The 14177-nt window shown below is 36.7% G+C and overlaps 1 protein-coding gene across 2 annotated transcripts in view; it reads right to left on the bottom strand.

Moving 5' to 3' along the window:
- The window catches only part of STOX1 (storkhead box 1), a 36721-nt gene that overhangs the window by 12444 nt on the left and 10100 nt on the right, over window positions 1–14177 (bottom strand). For both annotated transcript variants that reach the window (XM_075130879.1, XM_075130878.1), the window contains exon 2: window positions 80–232. In XM_075130879.1, the coding sequence (XP_074986980.1) occupies window positions 80–232 (153 nt within the window). The remainder of the gene's footprint in view (window positions 1–79; window positions 233–14177) is intronic.

Here is a 14177-nt window from a genome sequence, read left to right as displayed (position 1 = left end):
TAATGAATGTTTGCACGCACTGTCAGCAATATAAGAATTACAATTTATTAGCTTCTGAAGGGAAAAAGTAACAGATTACCTGGATAATATTTCACCAACTGATCCATTAATGTTTCCTGGGTAACAATAACATGAGCTGCATTCATATCAGATATAGCACAGCAAAGAATTTCTGCCAAAGGAACAAACTGGGATTGAGAAATAGGATTCATGTGAACTGGAGATACATCACCTAAAATGTAAAAAAAGAGAAAGCAAGCTGCTTATTTGGGATATTGTTTAGTTTACTATTATTCATGCTATAGCCACTTAAACATGAACTTAAGCTGCCACTACCTCCCTTTTATACTTCTGCCCCCTTACCCTCCACTCTCCCCTGCTCTTTTAGTAACTAATTATGAAGAATATTTTTCAGGAACAAAAATATGACTCCTGGCAAGCTGATAGTAATGCACTGATATTTGCAACAAGAGAAAAAAAGGTTTTTAAGTAAAATGAGATTATCTTAGGTGTCTTTAATTCAATGTAAAATTGCGTATAAGCTGAGTTAAGAAGGGACTTAAAAACAGAAAAAGGATGTTTGACTACTTCTGGTTTGCCTGAATGACAGCTTACATACACTAAAATGTGGAATCTATGTTTCTCTGAAGAGCTACACAAAAAGCAAAACACCCAGCAACTTTTCTGAATAGGTGAGTTGTATATCAAAGTTTTCAAAAAATTGGGATGGAAGAGAAAAGAGACATACCAAAAGATTGTCTACATCGTTGCTCACACAAATTTTAAGACCAGTTTATCTGAACCACTGCTAGAACTGGTAGAAAAATTACTGGTAAATTTCCCATGTGTAGAGAAAGCCTAAGAAACAGGATTATCTAGTTGACTGAGCAAAAAGCAGGGAGCCAGAAAATTTCTCAGTCCTGTTATCATCTCTGCCACTGTTGCAACAATAATTTTGTACTTATACAGCACTGTATAATTTACGCTATTCCTCAAAACACCCCCTATAGTGTAGGTAAATATTATCCCCATTTTACGAACAGAAAACAGAGACTCAGGGAGGTGAAGTGACATATCCAAGGTCATACAGCAAGTCTGGGTCAAGACCCAGGTATCCAGACTCTCAGGCCCATCCTGATCAAGTGGATCACAGTTCCTGTTCAGAAAAGGCACTTAACCTTTCTGTTTTTATTTCTCTCTTTATATATTGTTTATCATCAGCACAACACATATATACAGCATCATCAAATTACTCAGCCCTCTACAAGATATTCCATGACCCAAAGAGCTTTACAGTCATTATTCCACCTGAAAAGCTTCTGGGCTCTCAAAATTCTGGAAATAAGTCAGAGGATATTACAGCATTCAGTAAAATGGCATTAAAAGCCACAAAAGGGATTTTCTTTTGCCATTTTGTACAGCCCGGCTAAGCACCTACATGGAGTGTAGTACTGCAAATACTTATGTACATGCTTCACACATGAGTAGTCCCAGTTAAACCAACTGCTTTAGGGTTGAATTAAATGGCACTACTTATATGTGCATCAAGCATGTGCATCAGTATTTACAGGATTGCTGCCCAAGGAACGATGATCTTGTAGGCAAGACCTTGGGCTGTGAACCAGGAGATTTGGGTCCTATTCATGGTTCTACATTGGTCAAGTCAAACTAGTTAGCCTCAGTTTCCCCGTCGGTAAACTGGGGATGATAATCCTTTCCCCTTTCCCTGACAAGGATAAGGTAAATACATTAACATTTGCCTGGAGTTCTGATACTATAGTGATAAGTAGGATATAAAAACCTATAAACAACTACCACCACCACAATCAATCCCTAAACAAACAGACTATCCTATACTTACATCACTGTGATAAGTAAAAACAAGACTATACAGCGGGGGTTTGCACACATGGTAAGATTAACAGCATATTATTTCCCTGAATAAAACTATGTTTTTGATTAGATAAATTATTCTCTTTTGTCATCTGTTGGTATTTCTGTATATTGCACATACAGCCCATAGTACCATTAACTACCAAGGCATGCATAATGTAACAGCAAATCCCCATTGGGTACTTTATGAGGTAGAGAAATGATTCCAGAGCCAAAGAGGTTGATCTTCTTTTCAAGAGGAAGAAGTGTGACTTTACATGCTAAGTTTGTGTAGATCAGGTTAAGCAATAATTCAGGCTTAATTTAACTAAACCGGACAGATAGTTGGATGACTATGTAATCTGATCCTTATCATACTGTAGCCAGAAAAACACTCAACACCGAATATATCTCTTAAATAAATGGAATAAGGAGCAGCACTTCGAAGAACTTTTATTAAATTGCTCTGGACCTTTGTTTTACAATTTATGATTATGTTCAACAAAAAGTGTTTAGAAAAAGCTGAGCATTATTTCCCCAGTGATGTTGCTAAGATACAACTTGCAGGTGCATAAATCATTGCAAGCTTTCTTTGTGCAGGAAAGGAAAATAAACCTTCAATAATAGCCTTTTAGAATAGCTGGCCATTTCAGTTCTTTAGTATAGGTAAGCCCTCTGGTTACAAGACTCTTTTTGCAACTTATTTCTATGTTGGAGTTTTCTGTTTCGCTTTTGTCTTTTTTACAAGAATCAGGTTGCCATGCAAGAGTCAGGCAACACAGCAAAACACATGTAATGTGGTGACTGCCTTCTGATAACTATTTTCATGTGCATTACTGCCTCAGTCTACATACGCCCGTGAGAGAACACACCACTCTATAACTGATGTAAATTTACATATTCACACTGCGTGAAAGAGCAGCAGAATTTTTAGCACATTTATAATGCAATTCACAGATTGATACTACCAGAAAACACACAAATTTTAATTCAGTGTAGATCACAGTGCTCCTCCACTACTGAAATAAAACAAATATTTAAAATATGCAGAAAAACTAAATACTTCTAAAGCAAGCATGGAGGAGATTATGGATAACAATACAAAAATACTGATCTACTTCTCATTAAACTGTTGGATTTATTATTTTTATTATTAAAATGCATTTTAAATAAAGAATCCTCATTTTACAGAAATATGCAAAAAAAATTAGATTTGTGTGGGAAAATACTCCTTTCATAGTTTGTGTGCTTTGTGTTCTCTGGATCTGATCCTGCACTGCTGAAGCCAATGGGAGTTTTGACATTCACTTCAATGGAAGCAAGATGAATCCCTTTATGCTTCAGAACTTGTAATATATTTGCTCCTTTTACACATCAGAAAAGGCACACTTTACAAATTCTGCAGAATACAAAGCACCACTTCCTTTCCCAAACATTTCTCTTGGTAAGACTAATTGTCTCCATTTCCTTGTAGTAGATACAAAAAGACTTGCCTTGACTCAAAATTAAGAACCTGTCACCGATCAGGTAAAATACATACCAATCCTACTGATTGCTTAAATACAACATAATGTCCATGTTGCAAAGAAACAATGAGGAGTCCTTGTGGCACCTTAGAGACTAACATTTATTTGGACATAAGCTTTTGTGGGCTAAAACCCACTTCCTCAGATGCATGGAGTGAAAAATACAGTAAGCAGTATATATATATTTATTTATTTTACAGCCTCATTAGCACTGACCCCTTGGTAAGGCAACTCCCATCTTTTCATGTGCTGTAATAGATACATTGCTTACTGTATTTTTCACTCCATGCATCTGATGAAGTGGGTTTTAGCCCACGAAAGCTTATGCCCAAATAAATTTGTTAGTCTCGAAGGCGTCACAAGGACTCCTTGTTGTTTTTGCTAATACAGACTAACACTGCTACCACTCTGAAACATGTTGCTCAGATTAACTTTTACAAAAGCATGTTTACTGACCCCGAAGTAGGCAGTTTGCCAGTCATGTATTGACCTTCAAGTGGTTTTACCAGTCTACTCAAACTCAGCTAATTACCTGGATACATGAAACCTGAGAGTATCTTTTTGGAGTATGTACTGGCTCACAATGTGGGAAAGTCATCTGTAATACAAGCCATAGATAACAGTACTCAGTGAACAGAAAAGCCTCCAGATACTCTTGACCAACATAAAAGGATTTTTTGTTCCATGTCTGTAACTTGGGAGGTTTACTGGGTTTTAATAGTACATAACAGATGGTAGCTTTTCTGCCTGTTTAGGCATTAAAAATAAATACTTATGTCCACTTTTAGTTCTGGTGTAAACCAGCATAATTCCAGTGAAGTTAATGAAGTTGCATCTACTTACACCAGAGCTCAATTTAGCCCTTAGATTTCAAAACCCTGGTGTATTAACGAGTAAATCATTCTGAACAGAAACAAAAAACACAACTAAGTTATCCACATTTCCTGATATACTGATATCTGTTATACGACACAGAATGGATGTTAGAAGCCAAGTGAAATGCAAGATCAACATTTCAATTATCCTTAGTCAAAAGTAACCATGCAGAGTTAAACAAACTGAGCATGCTAAACATTCCATGAATCCCATAAACATTTGCATGGTAACGCTGCTATTATTGATGTTTTCTGTTTGCTGCATCTTTATATAAAGGACTAAGTTTAGCCCTAGCATAAACAGGCACAACTCCATTAACATGCAAGTTTTGTGCCTTTCTGTAGACATGTGGTCCTCAATCTATTTACCCTTGTGGGCCATATATGCTGCTCTCTGTGTTATGTGGTCCGCATCCACATATATAGATATAGATAGATATATATACACATACACACACACACACACACACACACACTCAACCTGTATGGTCCTGAGGATTCACATGGGCCACTGCTCTATGGTGACTGGGCCGCAAGCGGCCTGCAGGCCAAGAAACACTGCTGTATACTGTAATGTAACAAGTCAGCAAAGAGACATGTCTTTATGCACAATCAAGGAGTAATGATATTTACAGGTAAAAGTATTAGGAAATTTTTTAAGAGGAAAAGTGTTGGTGAAGAATGAACACGGAGAGTTGTGCAAAATGTAAAAAAAACCACTGATTTATATTTAAATGCATCTTTTAAAAATCTTTCAAAAGTTCTATCTATTTCAGAGACAGGATGGGCATCACATGAAAGTGGTTGTAATGATAAATTTAATTATTCAATTAATGTGCTTAAGTACATTAGTCATATAAAAGAAATACCATATGTGCCACGCCTGGTTTGAGAAATGTCCAAGTTTTTATTGATATAAACAGTAATAGTTTAGTCTTGTATAAGAAGTTCCTTTATGTACTGCTGCATTAAAGAATTTGTATTCCTGATGGGCTGGGGGCGGGGGGATCACATTTGCATACAAAGAGCTTTGAGCGAACGAGCTTTGAGAACAAAAGATACAAATAAATTTCAGCATTTTAGCACTAAATTACATTTGTTTATAATACTTAAAAATTTAAAAACTTCTTGTTGAAGTGGCAACTCAGCACATCTGACTGACTTCTGGGGCCATACTTATTAATCTGTGCTAAAACAAGATGCATATTAAATATAAACATTATATTTCAACTACTGATTATTACAAGAATAAACTGTGACACAATATGAAAAAAACAATAGCTCCTTTTAGGTTAATCTGTTATGTAAAGATTTTAAAACCAGTGATCTAGTGCTATACTTTTAGGGCCACATTTTTCAGAAGTTCTCAGCATCAGCAGTTCCTGAAAGTCTGGTCCCAACTGCAGGTGCTGAGAACTTTTGAAAATCTAGTCCTTAGAGTTACCTTCTAACACATGTAGCCAGTTACCATGGAATTCTTAGTTAGCACATAATAGCAACCTCAGCCTGCTTAGTTTCATTACAAACATCTGGAATACACACACACATATGGTGAAAATGAAGCCAGATATCAATACAGCATCTAAAGGGCATGATCACGGAAATCAGCTGGAGTCTTTCCAGTTGGCTTGGATCAGGCTCCAAAAAAGGAACACAAGTGATGTGAGAAATACAAATGGATTTGTATGGCATGGCTGTCAAAGTGCAAAAAGAGGAGAAGAACTACGTCATGCTGAAACACATTTCTTGCTTTCAGAACATGAGTGTGTTCTAAGGACCACATATGGCAATGGGCAACAATTAAATACTTTAAAAATGATCACAAAGCTGGTTTCAAGCACCTAAATCATTAACAGAACACTTGACTAGATTTCCAAATACAGATAAGGACATTATAAAAGAAAATGAAGCTTTTTTTTTGTTTGCATGTTTACCTACTAAGACAGAGGCTCAAGGTCCTGTGTTCCACCTACAATAGCTGACAACATAATGAGCCTCCAAAATAGCATAAAGAATTCTGCTTCTAATTCCACAAGCTCTGCATACCTCAGCAAAGGAGCTAGACCCCAAACCTTTTTGACAATCACAATGGTAAAGACCTAATTTGGGTCACATCTGTTTTTTCTCATTTACAGAAAATTTTTATTTATATATAAAAGCATGTGACAGTGAGGGTGTAATGTGCTTAATAGAAAGCATCAGGAAGAGCGTATAGAGGATTCAGATGGAGGAAAAGAGAAGGGACAATGCTGTCACTTTCAAAATGAGAAGATTTATCTTTCCCAGTAAACTGACTACCAAGGGTGTTTAGTGCCTATAGAGAACCTAGGTTCTAGCTCCTTTAATATATCTAATATACAGTAGAGAATCTAAGAGTTAGAAGTATTTCCAACTATTTCACTTTTTTTTTTTTGGATGTAGATAAATATCACCCTTCTTTCACTGGGCATATTACTATTTCCACCAATACATCACCTTCACACCATTAAACTGGAGTAATTATAGAATTGGCATTTGTGCTGCAAAGTTCATGGGATAATTTTTCCAATAAGCTGGCCTTCTCTTTGTGGATGACAAGTGAGCCACAATCAAATGCAGATGTAGATTTGAGTTCTTAAAGTGTTAAACTTTCATCTCATCCACACTGTTTCAACAACTAAGCCTTCACCATCTTTGGCTGAAGGGGGCTTTGGCCCTGCAGTGACATAATGGACTCATGTACCACCTCTCATATTGGCTACTCTGTCCAACAAAACCTGCCAGGCTTTGCTGGCAGTATACACCTTTTCCCAGATGTAACTGGTTCATTTCCCTCTCCAATCTCAGCTTGGCTAGGGGTTGACAGCTCCCCTTTTTGGGCCCAGGAAGCACAGTCTACCTAGTAAAAACCCCACCAGGAAGGGAACAGTTCTAAGTTAGCATCTTACCACTGGTCAGGAACATACAGAAATGACCTCTTCATTTACCTGTTGCTGAACCTGGCAATGGGTCCACATCTGAATACAAAGATACTCAAGTGGTTTAGACTTCTAAACACTAAGGTGGTTTATAAACTGCATAATCTAGAGTGGTTTTAAAGTACAATTAGTCAAAGTGGACGGAATCAAACGGTTTAAAAAAGGATAATTAAGATAAACCTGGGTGTTTAAAAACATATCAGGTCACGCCGTGTAAGACCCAGCATACATGGGGCCTCTGAGGACCGAGTAGTCTGTTTTTGAAACTCAAAGTTCTAGTCTTTGGCTAGAAAGAACTGTTGAAAGACCGCGGCATGAATGACAAGCAGCATCATAACCACCACACAAAAGGTCATTGAGGAATTATTTTGACATCACAACCTACAGCCTTAGAACCCCTAGTTTAGACTGTAAAATCCTCGGTGAGATTTTCTTGTCTCTTCTTCCTTGGCATCAGCACCTATTAGTCTCCTATTCCACAGCTGTACACAGTGTAGTTGTAGCCATGTTGATCCCAGGATATTAGAGAGACAAGGTGGGTGAGGTCATATCATTCACTGGACCAACTTCAGCTGGTGAGAGACAAGCTGTCGAGCCACACAGAGCTCTTCTTCAAGTCTGAAGAAAGCTTGTCTCCCTCACCAACAGATATCAGTCCCATAAAAGGTATGACCTCACCCACCTTATCTCTCCTATTCCACAGGGCAGTTTCAGTTTACTTATTTTAGCCAGAAGGACATAACATTTCCTGCTGTTTGGTTGGTGGGTGATGGGAGTGTAAAATGGAAAAGTAAGTCTGAGAAAGATTAGAATTATTAGAATACAAATGCTGCAGATCAAGACCAGATATGCAAAAGAAATACAACTTTGCAAAGCAAAACTAGCAACATGGTTTTATTTGGTATTGTAATGATTTTAAAATGGGGTGAACTTGTTGAATTACAACAATTTCTATTTCATATGCCTTTTTCCCTAACCTTCTGCTCCAGAGTCCGATACATGTCCTGATGCTTACAGCTAACTACATACTCTATATGCACTGTACTCTAGACTCCAAGTAATAGATCAATATACGAGAAGCCAAATTAGAATAAAATAAATTCTGTTTTATTCATCATTACCTACTCCAAAACATTTCGACAGACTCATCACTGCTGAATAATTTTATGAATCTTGGCTGTTATTAACCTTTCCTCTTGCATTAGTAATACTCTAAATCTAAGAAAGCATTGCATCACCTACATTAAATAACTGCACACAGTATTCAGACAGTTTCCCCATGACAAGTTCTATGAAAATTATTGAGGGTTTGGTGCAAGTCATCCCTAAGTGTGCTCTGTCTTGATCATACAGATGGCAAACATTCTTCTAACAGGACTGTTCTTGAAAAAAAGATATAGAAAAATCTCTCTTTAAAAAACGTCTGACATATTTATCCAGATTAAGGTACTGTCTTCTAGCTTCTTCATAGTTGTCACAGTTAGTCTCCTCTGTAAATTTTTAGCTGGTGGATTATATAACCCACTTAACCACAACAGCTCCCTCAGACCAAAATAGCTGGCAAAATTATTTTAATAAGGCCACTCACTCACCAGCAGTCTGACATATTTCCTATTTTTACCTTGAGCTTTATTTAGTGGTTTTGCAAGGTTAAATATTTCCAAATGAACCATCACATACAATGTAGTAAGGGAGTGTCAGAGTAAAAATGTGAACGGAGCAAAGAGGCCTACATTATGAACTCACATTTGACTTCTGGTCTGAGAAGTATCTTCTCTTTAATTGTAAGTACTTATACATACTGTAGAGTCTGAGCAGCTGTTACACCAATGATGGTAAAACTCCAGTTCTGTGCCAGATCATTCGAACAAATTAAATAAATCAAATCCCACAGCCTGATGACAGCACAATCAGTTTGGCTGGTCTGCATGTACCATTTCTCTATTCTAGTCTATACTGAAGAAGAAAAGTGAAGCTTCTCCAACATCTCCAGTTACAATATTAGTGGCAAAAACTGATAAAAAGATGCACATTTACACAATTAATTCTACCCTTTTACATCCAAGGTATTATACTCAGTCACTTTATTTCAATAGATTAGAATGGCTGTCTCCTGTTTTAAAGGAAAGCCTGTCAAAAGGAGCAAATAAATCAGTATCATCCATTAACATCAGTATAGGATTAACACAGGATTTAAAGAAGCAGATAATGACTAAAGCCAGTTCCATTTTAAAGTTAATTCCCCACTCTTTGTTGGGGATTCAACTTCATTCTGAAATGGGTTTAAATCACTTGGCAATTCATATTCTGCAGCCCAATACCTATTAAAAATAAGCTGATTTAACTCAAAACTGATCATCAGATGGGCTTGAGAGAACATGTTCTATAAAAACATTTATCTTAAGTATAAATTTTTCTTGTATTATGTTCAAGGGCCAAGTAATAGCTGTTAATTACTTTAACCAGGGCACGCGGATTATAATTTAATTTTGCACATTAAGGACCCAATCCATTAATTGGATTACATGTGAGCAAAAGCTTAATTTAAACATCACATTGCATTAAAAAAAGGATATGTTTGCATTTAGTTTCTCTTTGTAAAAAAAATTCTAATCTCAGATGTGGAATTTCATGCACTGAGGTATGAGAGAGGCACAGCTTCCCAACTTTGCTGCTCCTGTTGGTTAATAATTGTAGATAATTTTCTGTTGCACTCCATTAATCAGGCAGCAGCACATCTGTCATAAATATAAATAAACCACCTTTCTGTATACAGTGCTATAAAATCCTTCCTGGCCAGAGGCAAAACCCTTCCACCTGTAAAGGGTTAAGAAGCTAAGGTAACCTAGCTGGGACCTGACCCAAAATCACCAATGAGGGGACAATAAACTTTCAAATCTGGGGGGGAACCAAAGGGTTGTCTGTCTGTGTGATACTTTTGCTGGAAACAAATCAGAAATGCAAGCCTTCCAACTCCTCTTAAGTTGGAAAGTAATCTAGCTAGAGAATGCGTTATATTTTCTTTTGTTTAATGGCTGGTAAAATACGCTGTGCTGGAGGGAATGTATATTCCTGTTTTTGTGTCTTTTTGTAATTTAAGGTTTTGCCTAGAGGGATTCTCTACGTTTTGAATCTGATTAGCTGTAAGGTATTTACCATCCTGATTTTACAGAGGTGATTCTTTTACCTTTTCTTTAATTAAAATTCTTCTTTTAAGAACCTGATTACTTTTTCATTGTTCTTAAGATCCAAGGGTTTGGGTCTGTGTTCACCTGTACCAATTGGTGAGGATTATTATCCTTATTATTATTGGTGGGGAGGGATAGCTCAGTGGTTTGAGCATTGGCCTGCTAAACCCAGAGTTGTGAGTTCAATCCTTGAGGGGGCCATTTAGGGTTCTGGGGCAAACATTGGGGACTAGTCCTGCTTTGAGCAGGGGGTTGGACTAGATGACCTCCTGAGGTCCCTTCCAACTCTGATATTCTATGATTATCAAGCCTTCCCCAAGAAAGGGGGTGTAGGGCTTCAGGGGGATATTCTGGGGGAAGACATCTCCACATGGGCTCTTTCCCTGTTCTTTGTTTAAGACGCTTGGTGGTGGCAGCATACGGTTTAAGGACAAGGCAAAGTTTGTACCTTGGGGAAGTTTTTAACCTAACCGGGTAAGAATAAGCTTAGGGAGTCTTTCATGCAGGTCCCTACATCTGTACCCTAGAGTTCAGAGTGGGGAAGGAACCTTGACAACATCTGTTAACATTCCCAGCAAACAAACAAAACAAACAAAAAAGAATATTTTTCTTTTATAAATGAAAGATAAAAATTTGAGGAGGCTCTCTTCAAAAAGAAAAAAAAATTACAAAGAAGTTTTGTGCCTACAATCTTCTTCTGTTCCTGATATAAATGTCATTTCAAGGAGAATTTTGTTGTATATCTGTATCAGTCTCCAAAACTGTAAGCCGTCCCAACAGTGGTCCCCATTCCTGCCTGAACCCACCTGATCAAACCAAGTGGAGAACATCCGTGTTGTGATGTCAAAGGGAGCATGGCTTCATTTGGTTCTGGTAAAAATTTCAGGGGTTCACTGAACATGCTCAAGAGGAGTAGTTCTATTTTTTTTTTGAACTCCCTCTTCTCTCTTTCCAGAAAGGTGGTTTTTCTGGAAATATTACAACCTGAGTGAATTTACCTAATCAACCCCCTGCTAGTCTCCTCTTTACCCTTCCCATGAAAATACATACAATTCCACAACACATACACAATTGCATTTTTAACACAATGTACCCCAAAGGTATTAATCCTAATTCAAGAAGGTTTAACTTAATTCAGTAAAGTTAATTCCATATGTTTTGTTCAGGATACTGTGAATGTGTCACATCCACTACAATAAAATAAAACAGTTTAAAAAAAAAAACAGGGTTAACAAAAAAGCGTGCCTGTCTGTGTAGATGACATTGCTTTAGGAACGCTGGTTTTGCTTGTGTCTTCATAAACCAAATCTGTTAGAAATATAGTACACCAACCTTAATGTTAGTTTCTGAAGTGTCTAAGATTGCCTGTTGATCTTGTTAGATATCATTACACATCAAGGCAATGCAGGCAATCGCATTGACTACCCTGCTTTGCACAACTCCAACCATTACCACCACCTTTGACCTATGTTAACTGTGAAGTTCCCTTGGATTACACCAATTTAAAAAAGAAAGGGTATGGTTACATTTACACCATGTTGTTAATGAGGCCATGCAAAACAACAGCCATCTGGAAAAGCTATTGGATTCCCATGGGCCTTCAACAAACATTCACAATTTTCACAACTGAAATGCATCTGTTCATATTGGTCATGAAAGTCAGCATCCTCCAGTAAAACGAGAGATAGACATGTTAAGACTAGCAAAATAAATGTTGAAATGAGATTTAGGAATTTGTTGATAGTTGATGATTGCATTAACTAGTGTTACTTTAAACTTTGCTTCCTTATTTACACAAGATAATGTAAATATGTACTTTTAAAAAATCAGTATTCTGCAACCCACATACTATAGTCTTATTTTCATGCCAGGAAATGAAACAAACCTGTACAATATAAAAAAGATTGAGTACAAACTGTAGCTTTTATTCTGAGTTGGGGGTTAATACTGCTAAAGTCTGAATCAGGAACTTCTGAATGGCAATGTAAAAGAACTCAAAGACCAAGAACAAAATTCAAGCAATATTTCATTTTCTTTTTAAAAGAAATCAGAAGAATCTTTAAACAAATGAAACATTTTCTAGGGGCTAGATGTTTCCAGCAACAGAGAGACTGTCCATGCACTTTAATTTTTCCATCCCCAATCATTTTTGTAGAACTGTTTGTTTTAATTTCAAGACAAATTAAATTGAACCACTATACTACATATCAAGCAGAAGTGATATGAACAGGAACAATTACTTATTGGTTAGACAATCTTTGCTATGGGCCATCTATTGCATATGGTAATATTTCTATTGGTTTGGATTTTTTTAAATGAAGAGCTGGATTTTCAAATGTGCTGAGGACTGGAGCTGCCACTGACTTCAAATGGAATTGTGAGTGCTCCTGAGTCTTTGGAATCAAAAACAGGCTCTCATAGTCATGGTATTAGGAGCATCAGATGAGTAAGTAACTAACAACAGATAAGTTTTCAAAGCCATCTTGCTTCAAGATAAGTCATCTTGCAAAGAACACAAGACATTCTTCCTGAGATTTAGCAGCATAGGATTTACAGAAATGACTGTAATAATCAGAGATCAAATACTAAATAGAACACACTAGTTCACAGTTTCAGACTCAGGGTACTGGAAATAGCCCTAGAGCAATAAATTTGGGCATAACAGTTTAAAAATTTGAGATTAATTAGAAAATATTCTTTATATTCTGATTACCTATATACAGTTATAAAAAATACAACATGTTTCTTAGGCCACCAAAACTTTTCAAGTCAGCACATAGAAAAAAAAACACACTAACTTATTTGGTTACAAAACTAATCAACCTTGATTTTTAAACCTGTAACCTTGTTTACCAGAACAGATCAAAGTCTGGAACAGACATGAAAGAAGTGCACAGTAAGGAAATCCAAGAAAAAGGAATCCAAGAAGCACATAAACAATCTCCTGCTGAGTTGCTATCCTCATTAAGTTTGTGTTCCCCCATGTGTAACGTTACAGAACAACTCAGCAAATGGAAGGTCTCAAGAATCATGAGATTTCCTAAAAGTCTCAAAATATTAGTGAGCACTGCTCAAAAAACAATTTCACCTAGGCTTTCCATAATAATATGTTGTGACATTATGATGCTAACATTGATATTAATTACTGTATACATAGTTTACATGTTATTTAGGAGCTCTCTCTTCAGTTTATTTGTGATGCTTTAAAAAAATATATAATTTGTTCTCAACAATTTAAAAGTGTAAAATGTAAATGAGTTTTAAAAGAATATCAAAGTTTACTCTGAGAAGAAATTTGCAGAGTTACACAAGTTTAATTTCAATATTAATAATACAAATATAAGCAACTGGTACAGAAACGTTAGGTAGTCAAACACCCATGTAACTGGGTTGCTAGTATTTGTAGAACTGTTTGTTAACACTATCATGCATGAGTTGCCAAATAAACTATACAATGTACAGCCAATATAACAATGCCAATTCCCAAATATCAGCACTTCTGTTTAGGCCAGCTCTACACTACAGATTTTTGCCAGAACAGCTGTCAGTCAGGGTATGAAGACCAACACAGCTGTGACAGCAAAAGCCCTTAGTGTAGATACAGCTATACAGGCAAAACTGTGCTTTGACCCGCATGGCTCACTTAAGGAGACGAGAGCCAGGGCTTTACTATACCAGTACAAACCACAGCTTTGTCAGTATAAGCTGCATAGTGCTTTGCTGGTATAGTATACCGGTGTTCCTATGACTGTAAAGTGA

Source organism: Caretta caretta, chromosome 7 (assembly GCF_965140235.1).
Source record: "Caretta caretta isolate rCarCar2 chromosome 7, rCarCar1.hap1, whole genome shotgun sequence".
Lineage (NCBI taxonomy): Eukaryota > Metazoa > Chordata > Testudines > Cheloniidae > Caretta > Caretta caretta.
The sequence above is the reverse complement of the archived record's forward strand: the minus strand, read 5'-3'. Positions and strand labels throughout refer to the sequence as shown.